General features: G+C 34.1%; 1 protein-coding gene and 1 long non-coding RNA gene across 2 annotated transcripts; one reads left to right on the forward strand and one right to left on the reverse strand.

The window, feature by feature from the left end:
* Window positions 1-86: 86 nt before the first annotated feature.
* LOC125190553 (uncharacterized) lies at window positions 87-1,196 on the forward strand. Its single transcript, XR_016130227.1, has 2 exons — window positions 87-320; window positions 976-1,196. It is a non-coding gene; the product is annotated as an uncharacterized LOC125190553 (long non-coding RNA).
* A 3,945-nt stretch (window positions 1,197-5,141) lies between these two features.
* On the reverse strand, window positions 5,142-5,955 carry RTFL2 (ROTUNDIFOLIA like 2). Its single transcript, XM_048087879.2, has one exon. It carries the CDS (start codon window positions 5,756-5,758, stop codon window positions 5,423-5,425), a length of 336 nt encoding a protein of 111 aa, XP_047943836.1. The 5' UTR covers window positions 5,759-5,955; the 3' UTR covers window positions 5,142-5,422.
* Between the last annotated feature and the right edge of the window lie 3,697 nt (window positions 5,956-9,652).

The raw sequence follows: 9,652 nt of genomic DNA on the forward strand, positions 1-9,652 counted from the left end.
GATACATGTAATTGATGCTTAGGTGCTATTATAGTGACTAGTCGGTTTAGCCGACTTTAGTTTCTATCGTGTACATATATATAAATTGTTATAGATGTATATATTGGGGAGAGAGGAGGTATATGAAAAAAAAAGGAAGAAACTAAGATAGGAAATTTTGGAGAAAGGAAAAGAAAATTAACGGGTAATGCTCCAAAACAAAAGGTGAGCTGATTTTTATGGAATTAATTTGCGCACATACTCACACTTTTAGAATCAAGGGTTGTGGACGGGAAGCATGAACAAGTGCCCGACTAGAAAAATTACCTTGTCGTAATCAGGTATGTATAAATCACACTTTTAATTTTACATATTTTATGTGATTGATTGATATGTGTTAAATTAGAGTAGATTTAAATTATATGATGTGAGACTGGTTATGTGTTATTTAATATTGATGGTGCAATATGATGTGGATATGTGATTTGTGTAACAAATATGTTTATCTATAGTATTGGAGTTAATTGATGGAATATATGGATACGTAATTGATGCAATAGATATGTTTTGCATATGATATTGGAATTAACTGAATCATTTGATTAAAGAAGATCTGTGATAGTCTTGTCTTGGATCTGAAATCACAGTGGACATAATGGGACCTTCGGGTCAATCATATTGGGACCTTCGGGTCAAATCATATTGGGACCTACGGGTCAATTCACAGTGGGACCTACGGGTTAAATCATAGTGGGACCTTCGGGTCAAATCATACTGGCATATTGGAAATCCCGGGCAGATACCAGGCTTGACCAGTCACAGAATAATAAACTGAACAGAGTGGCATATGCATATGTACATGAAATTGTTTCTAATATTTGTTGGTTATTATTATATATATTGGTTAAAGAATATATTGATATCTGGGATGTGGAATTAAAGGTAAGGTTTATATACATTGAGTTGTGGTTCATATAAACCATTAATATTTTTCAGGAATAAGATATCAATGATGCGTGGGTTGATGTGAGTTACAGTTATTATAAGGGTCGGCGGCTGACGCATTTTGCCAACCTTCTCCTCCTCATCATTTTTGCATGTAGATAAATGTGTAATATATAGAGTGGTGAGAAGGTCCCACTGCTTTTTAGAATGTTTGAAATATGTACTTGATATATAGTAGTTTTTGCAATTATATAATATGTGCGCTTTATATACTCGAAATGTGGTTATTTGTTTTAAATATTTGAATTTATTTACAATAAGTGCATACGTAATAAGGGTTGAGGTGTGACAGACCCCATTGCTAGTGCTCTAATAGTTTATGCATATGCCCAAAGTGCTCTGCTCTGTGCTAAGCTATCAATGGTCCAATACTCCAATGCTGAGCATCCTCTTCTTTTTATCGGGTGGCCTTCCATAATTTAGGAGTACAACTGTACAAGAACACGTAGGGTAGGAAAACTCCCAATTACAAACACAGTGACATCATCATTAAGTTTCGTGGTTTAATATTTGCTGCTCAAAGGTTGCGGATTCAAATCCATGTCCTTTTAATTTATACTACAGTAGTATTTAATGAAAAAGGTAAAACAATTTCTTATAGTATATAAAGATCTTATCCCATTCCAACAATTTTCCAAATGCGATGCCACCTGACTTTTTCTTTTTTTCCTTTAAAACACATTGTAGATTACTGGGAAATACATAGAGACTCAACATTTCAGTGATGGAATACAAAATCTCTAAAAACATAGTACTAATAGATTTATATTTATTCATCAATTAAAAAAGATTGAACACTTTTTTTTTATCTGTACTCCCTCCGTTCCATAATAATGTGGGCATTTTTTTCGGCACGAAAATTAAGAAAAATTGTGTTATGTGAGTTAAGTAAAGGAAGAATAAAGTAGAAAATGAAAAAGGTGGAGATATGAAAAGAGAAAAAAGTAGAAGAGAGTAAAGTAGATATGGAAAAATGTGTTGATTTTTATTAAAAAGAAAAAAAATTCTATTACTATGGAACGTACCAAAATGGCAAAATAACTCTATTACTATTGAACGGAGAGAGTACTATAAATAGATCTTATCCCATTCCAAGAATTTTCCAATAACTAATAGAATATTTTTTTCTGTATAAAAAGGCGTAATAAATTATTGGGAAATAGACAATAAAAACATTATCTATGATTTATAATACTCCATAGAATGGAGAATCCTTGGGGTAAATTGCATAAAATAGAAAGAATTGTTGATTCCTGAATTAGATGAATCAATAATGGTATCGAGCAAATTATGATAGCATAGAGAATTGTTTGCCTAGTAATCAGATCACTAAAGGGAAATCTGACTGGTTACTTACACCTGTGTGATAAATGGAGCTTTCATGAAAAAGATTTGGGGAAAGATGGGTTTGAGATTTTTGAGAGGATGCAGAGGAAAGGGCTTTTGCCTGATTTACAAGTACAAGTTACAAGTCCGTGGCGATGACGGTGAAAAGCGGAAGGAATTCCAACCGTTCGATGAAATGCGCCACAGAGGGCTGCATGCAATAATATTTAATATTTTTGCTTTGGGGGTAAGCAGGGGAATTAGGGATGCCGACAGATTGTTAGGTGAGATGACGAGCTGTGGTTTGAGGCCGAGCGTAATCAGTAATCAGTTACAACTTGTTAATGGTGGGATGCTTGAGAAAGCTCTGTACTTACATGACGAGCTCAAGTCTTCCAGCTTATCTCCTACTGCAATGTCCTGGCTGCAGGATGCTCAACAAGTGAGGACTCATTTCTGGTTTTGGAGTTCATTGTTGAGATGGAAGAGAGGGGGATTTCTCCATTGAAGATTACATACACTATCTTGATTGATTTTATTTGCACAGTCTAACAACATGGAGAAAGCACTTGAACTCCTAGCTCAAATGAAGATGATTTGTTTGGTTGCAGATGTCTATACTTATGATAAAAAGGGTGGCGCAATGAAGGAATGGCACTTGTGTGAGATGGAAGTCGAACTCAATAATGTAATGGAGTATACTATTGCATACAATGTTGCTTCTATAAAGCATTGAAGCTGCTAAAACAAATGTTTGAAAAGGGCGTGGTGCCTTATGTAACTAGTTACAACATGAAAATCCCGGGAGATGGGAAACGAGATGTGCTTCAAAATCCAGCTTAAAATCATCTGATCAGAGGCTGTCAGCAGTGAATTTTTTCAACTTGAGACATCAAATGGAGAGGATGCAGTCCGAGTACTTCTGGGACTTCGATGATCTTTGGTAAGCTTACATAACTTCCATCTATTATGTTCAAAGATCGGAAAAGCCCTCTTCTAAAAGTGATTTATGTTAGTTAATATGCAAAATAAGAGACTTAAACAATTATCAAAGTGCAGTTTTAGTTTATAGAGCAAGGGGTAATTTGTAGGTATAGTAAAAGACATAGTGCTAGCAATGTGGCATTGGTAGTCAGACCTCAGGTTCATATCCTAAACTACCCCAATTTGGTTTAAACATATGCAAAGTTGCTATGAGCTTCCACTCTCACCACAGCAGCAAAGCTGCAGTAAAATGCCAAAGGGCTACAGTGGTTTGGAGGAATACTGTTCAAAGCAACATATCACTTTTCATGGCTGCAAAGCACTATCCGCGCACGAGCCAAATTTCTCCCCTTTCAGTATTTTTGTATGTTCTGCTCAGTCAGTCTTTTGTATAGATTTTATATTATGATATACTACTAGTTTCCTAAACTATAATTTTCATTGTTGCTATTTGAATGATTAAATTACTATGAAATAAATGAATATATATCATTTTTCTTATGCAATACAAACAAAAAATTTACTATACTAAAATTTATTAATGAAATAATATGTTACAAAATTAATCCGGAATTCTTTAATGAACAAAGCTACAGAAACTAGACATACTAACGAGTAACGGGGAGTTAAATATTAATTGCATTTTTCGTAGATGAAAATCAATTGTAGCTAGTACTCAGTATTTTGTTTGTGTAGAATTTTTTGGAGGAATTTGGATCATGTAGACAATTGGAGATGGCCTAAAGATAGAAGCAATGTTATAAACTTGATGACTGTTGAAAGCTTGGTTAGTGATTTAAATTTGAATTTTGAAAACTATATAGTAGTGAATAAAAGAGGTGGTTGTGACATGACATTGTACTTTAAAGAAGTGGGTAGAGTATGGAGAAGACGGGACTCCCGTGCACTTATTGGATTCCAACATTTTCTGGTAAGCTTATATTTTCTTCCAAGGGAGAGCACATGGTTCAATATTGATATCAACAAATTAGAGGACAGAAAAATTGAAAAAAATACTACTAGTAGTATTTTTGCAAATACATGGTGTGTGCTCAATCAGATAAAATTGGTAGCAGAAACAAAATGAGTGATGGTAATGTATCACCAGAGGGATGGCCTCTCTGAATATTTTAACGCATGCCAAATTTCACTACGGTTGTTGAAGGGTTAATCGCTATCGCCTATTTCTAAAACTTTTTGCAGTCAATGAGAGAGGTGATTGTGATACTATTATATGTAAATAATCTAGAGCGAATGACTGATAATTCACATCATTTGCACAGTTACGGATGCAGATAGAACTTCAAAGTTGATACTAAATAGTCTTTTATATTTGTGGAGGATCAGAACAAACCAGACAGAGCTTGAAGGTAAGTAAATTTGTTTTATCTATGGAAGATTTTCTGCATTTGCCGTTAGGTAGAATTCTCTGTTGAAGATATCCATGTCTATCAAGGGAGAAACAGACGAAATGATAATAATATATAATACTTGATGGAATTCACCTCCATGTTTAGTGACACGAGGTAAAAAATTTGATACCTTGACAGTAACTTTTTTGAAAAACCTGTGTTTTAGAAGCAGCCAAGCAGGTACAGTTTTTTTCTAATAATAATACAACATCGTTTTTGGTACTTGTGAAGATTCCCATTGTATTTCTGAGAGTTAGCAGTATTGTATATAGCACTTGAATTCTACTGCTGCCAGGAATCTTTCTATCATCAAACTAGATGCTTTGAGAAAACAAGAATTAGAGTACTAGCAGAAGACTAGCTAGGATAAAGAAATAGGGCTATACTTCTATATACAGATCTATTATAGTACTAACAATTTAATGCACATAAATGTAGGAAGAAGAAAAAAATAGATGATAACTTGTTTAATATTTGTGTCTGCAATGAAATTTAAAATTTATCTTACATCTTACAACATGGAACTCTAGTTACATTGAGGATCTGAGAAATTTTTCGCTTATCTCTCTTTCTCTCATCTGGGATGGCAGGAAAACTTCTTCAGGTTCAGAAACGAGCCCAAGATCCATCTCGCGCATAGAGAGATGCGTTGATCAAAACAAGAATTACATTTTTATTTCTCAATCCAGCAACGACGACAAGAGGGTGTTTTCTGATCAAGAATCGCCGTTCTTTTTCCAGCTGACGAGCATGGTGATGCAGCGCTTGACAATGTAGAATTTGGCCTTCTGTTCTTTGGCCAAGTTGGTGCACTTGCGCGTGAAGCCTGAACACCTCTGCGATGAGCTTCTGGGGAGGGAGGATTTCGAGGAGGTGCTCTTCTGAGAGGTGCTACGGGAGAGATTGAAGGGGTTCTTTGTCGAGAAGCTCTTCTGCAGCGATGACTTGGAGGAGCTATGCTGCGAGACGCTCCTTGATATAGACGGTTTGGATGAGGAATGTGGCCTATCTTCTTTGGATAACTGCCATTTCTCATCCATGTAATACTCCATGGATCCACCCTTGCTTAGAAAGGCACCTAGTAATGGTTCCTTTTTGTGTGGTGTGTGAGTGAGAGGGATGTGTAGAGAGAGAGAGAGAGAGAGAGGGCATGCAGAGGGAGGGAGAGAGAGAGAGAGAAAAGAGAGTTGTGAGATGAGGTGGTGGTGGGACAATATATACTAGTGTGGAGACAATGGTGGGTGGAATTGACGACTGTTGTTTAGCAGCATCACATGTGGATGCTTGAGTAAAATGGTCAGTTTTGCGCCTTACTTTATAATTTGCAGCCAAATTCTATGCTGGATCTCGTTTATTATAGGCCCCAACCCATTCTGCTCCTGCCTCTCTGCCATTATTTCTCCTAACTCATTTCATTATTACTTATCATTTTATGATCCTTTTCCACAATTCTATGTGAAATTACAAATTCATAGTATGTCATTCTTGTTAACAATATGAATAAAGCAATCAACTTTTATTTTCTTGGGGCATCATAATCCAGTCATTGCTACAAAATTCTAGAAACCAATTTCACAATTCAGAAGTCACGGAATTCCTAACTCTACGGCATCAAATCAGTGTCCAATTGAAAACGAGTCGGTCATATCAATCGGAAATGATATAGCATTAGCATAGCAAGAAAACAAATTCGAATTCAACAAAAATAAAGATACCCCATGCTGAGGTATTATTGAGGTGTGAGTTTGTATTTTGTCTAATAATTATGTGTCTTATTCAATATATGCATGTATATGTTGAGATTAGAATAATATTGTTATATGGAGATGCGACTTTAACTGCGACGGCAAAGTAGTGTGATTTCTTAAAGAGGGGGAAATTGCAGGGTGCACATGAACATGAGAAAGAGGGGTGGGGGGATTTTCATATTGGGGAAATGTGAGATTTGGAATTGAATAAGAGTGATATTTTGTTGAAATTCGATTTGATTTGGACAAAAGGTCGGTGCTCATTACTCTCTTGTACTCTCACTCTCATTTTATTATTCCCTCTATATTTCTCTTCTTTTTCTTCTTTGATGCTAAATCTTTCAGCCACAAATTTATACTATTATCATTTGTTAATTTGAAAATGGATGATTATCACAAATAACACAAAGTTAGATGAATTTTCAATTGCATTATGCTTTTAATATATTGCAATTATTATTTCCTAGATTTATTTTTAATCAAACTTGGGCAATATGTGAATAACAACAAAAAACATTGTTTATAATCAACCAAATGCCATCGCTTTATAAGTAAAGTTCTTAATATTTTTGGCAGTTAGTTCCTTTCCAAAAAGTAGTGTACGCTGTTGTTGCTAATATGGGAAATTTGGGATGATGTATTATGATTGCTCTTTAAGTGATTATCTTTGTTTAAACTTTAAAAGCATCAAAACCTTTCTAAAAGTAGTCAAATGTCAACTGATTAAAGTTATTTTTGTATGTATTTAAATTCAAGAATAAAGAGAAGAGGTGAGACTTGAGAGTAACACATGCACATGGTAGGGTTCGGCACCACCCTCAGATAATTTTGCACCTAATAGTAGAGATAAGATTCCGCTGCTTCATCAAAACTCAAACAGTAAATAATTCAAAATTACTATGACATAAACAATAATAATAAAACAACTAAAAAGTTGTGGTGGAGTTAATATATTTATAAGAATTCTATCAAAGAAAATGGTCGAGGTCCACCGGGAGCAAATAAAATCAAATACTCACTCGCTCCTACAAAAAATAGTCTCATTTTTCTATTTTTAAATATCCACAAAAATTAGTCCTATATCTAAAAATAAAAGTTTTCTCTCTCATATTTACTTACTTTTTCTTTCATCTCTCTTACTTTATCCACTTTTTCTCTTCATATTTCTTATTTTAGCAATCTCTAACTAAAACTTGTGCCGTCTATATAAGCGAGACTCTTTTTTTTAGGACGGTAAGAGTAACATACAACAAGTCGCCTAGTCTCAGACCCTTCTGCAATCGGAAATGCAAAGGTGGGTGACCCATTAACGAGAATGGACATCAACTCAGTCATCACACATTCATTTTGTCCATTTTCTTCGAATCTCATTACCATCAATATCGTCTAATCGATGAAGTTCCATCAAACTCATGTCCGGCCTTCATAATTCACCCTACAACTTCAGTAATGATCAAAGCCCCATCCAAAATTTGTCAATTCTTTACAAATGCAGATTGAGTTTCCCCATTCAAGTTCTGAAAAACTTTGGATAATCATCTCGCTAAGACCTTGGCTATATATATTTTGTAAACGCACCCAATCGGCCAATCATACTAATTTCTTTAATTTTATAATATAAAAAACCTTTTCAATTTTAGAAATCAAGGCCATAAAGTATATATAGTAGTGGAGTAATACTATGTATTGTTCGGTTAGTAGGCCCAGGTCATTTGTAGTTTTAATAAAATAAGGCGAGCTAGTTTAACGGCGCTTTATTTGTTATTTACTCCTATTTTTACTGATCTAGCAGAATTAGGACGAATCTAGAATATTATGTAATCAAAATTGTACGCTTAATTTAAATTTTGATTTATAGTTGCTTGACCACATGTGTATATAGTATTAAATTTATAAGTAGATTATTTTTCAGAGCGGCGACACATCCATATTAAATGCGAATCGGCTATGTTTATAGGATTCTAATTAAGTTGGTTGTTTGATTAGGAATCAATTGACTGTTGAGATTATTTGAAAATTCCAAATTTGACCAGTCAACAGTAGATGAAACTATAATATGAACATAAACAGAACAAAACTGCTGCTATTGTTCGTACTATATTATCAACAAATAAAAATCATGTGACCATTGTCCATTGGTCACTCATTTTCAAATATTGGTTTCTTTGTTCACATCACCTCTTCTATCATTACTTCCATTATGTGGTGAGGATTTTTTCACATTTTGATAATACAAATTCCTATTACTCTACCCCACTATACAAATATATACATTCACTGTAGTTTACAAAATTATATGCAAGCCCAAGGTAAAAAAAAAAATTAACTAGGAATGAGTATGTGATTGATTTGATAGATTAATATTCTTGTGTTTAAACAAAGAGATGAATTAAAATGATACTCTATACATCATTATAATTCAAGAACAGGGTTGAAAAAATTCAGACTAGAAAATGAAATGACTAAAACAAATGAATAATTAGTACTCTTCATAAATAGATTATATACAAGGGCGATTGTAGTTGCGCGTTTAGTTGCCTCGCTAAAAATCCATTTCGGTACTTAGTGTTGCAGAGCGCTTCGCATGTAGCACCAACACGATAAACCAAATAACAAGAAATCCAATTACTAAATTTGACAGTCACATTTGGTTACTAAAGTTGTTGATCAAATATTTGGCATCACATCGATCTATGTATACCCCAAAAATGAAATAGTATATTTTATAAAGTTAATTTGAAGTCATAAAGATCCGGTTTGATACTCATTAACGAATCTTTGTTAGTTTTGTATAGTGAAGCATAGTATCTTCCTATAGATTAAAATTGGCTAAAAAGGTGTTGATATTAAGTTAATGACTAAGGTTCTAGATTAGTATTTTACTAAATACATAAAAAGGCATCAAGTGGTTAATTTCATTTAGATAGCATGGCAAGGTAAGAATAGAGTGATTTTAATTTAGCAATGAAATTAGGAGATTTCAAAAAGTATGCATGTGAATTGAGAATATAAGCATTTGGAGGCCCACATGCGAACCATGTGGCCTACACGCATTCCCACTCCCTCCATTATTATTATCTCATGCTACAACCTCATTTCAAAATACTATAGTTTACGCAAATAATTAATTCTTCATTATAGTACATATTAAACACTACTCACTTTGAATTAAATATCACGGTCAACACTTTTCTCTTG

Source organism: Salvia hispanica, chromosome 5 (assembly GCF_029641045.1).
Source record: "Salvia hispanica isolate PSC_SH4W2 chromosome 5, Shi_PSC_v1, whole genome shotgun sequence".
NCBI classification, from domain to species: Eukaryota; Viridiplantae; Streptophyta; class Magnoliopsida; order Lamiales; family Lamiaceae; genus Salvia; species Salvia hispanica.

Coding starts and splice junctions, on each gene's coding strand:
- RTFL2 (XM_048087879.2), bottom strand. CDS start 5,758: ATGGAGTATTACATGGATGAGAAATGGCAGTTATCCAAAGAAGATAGG.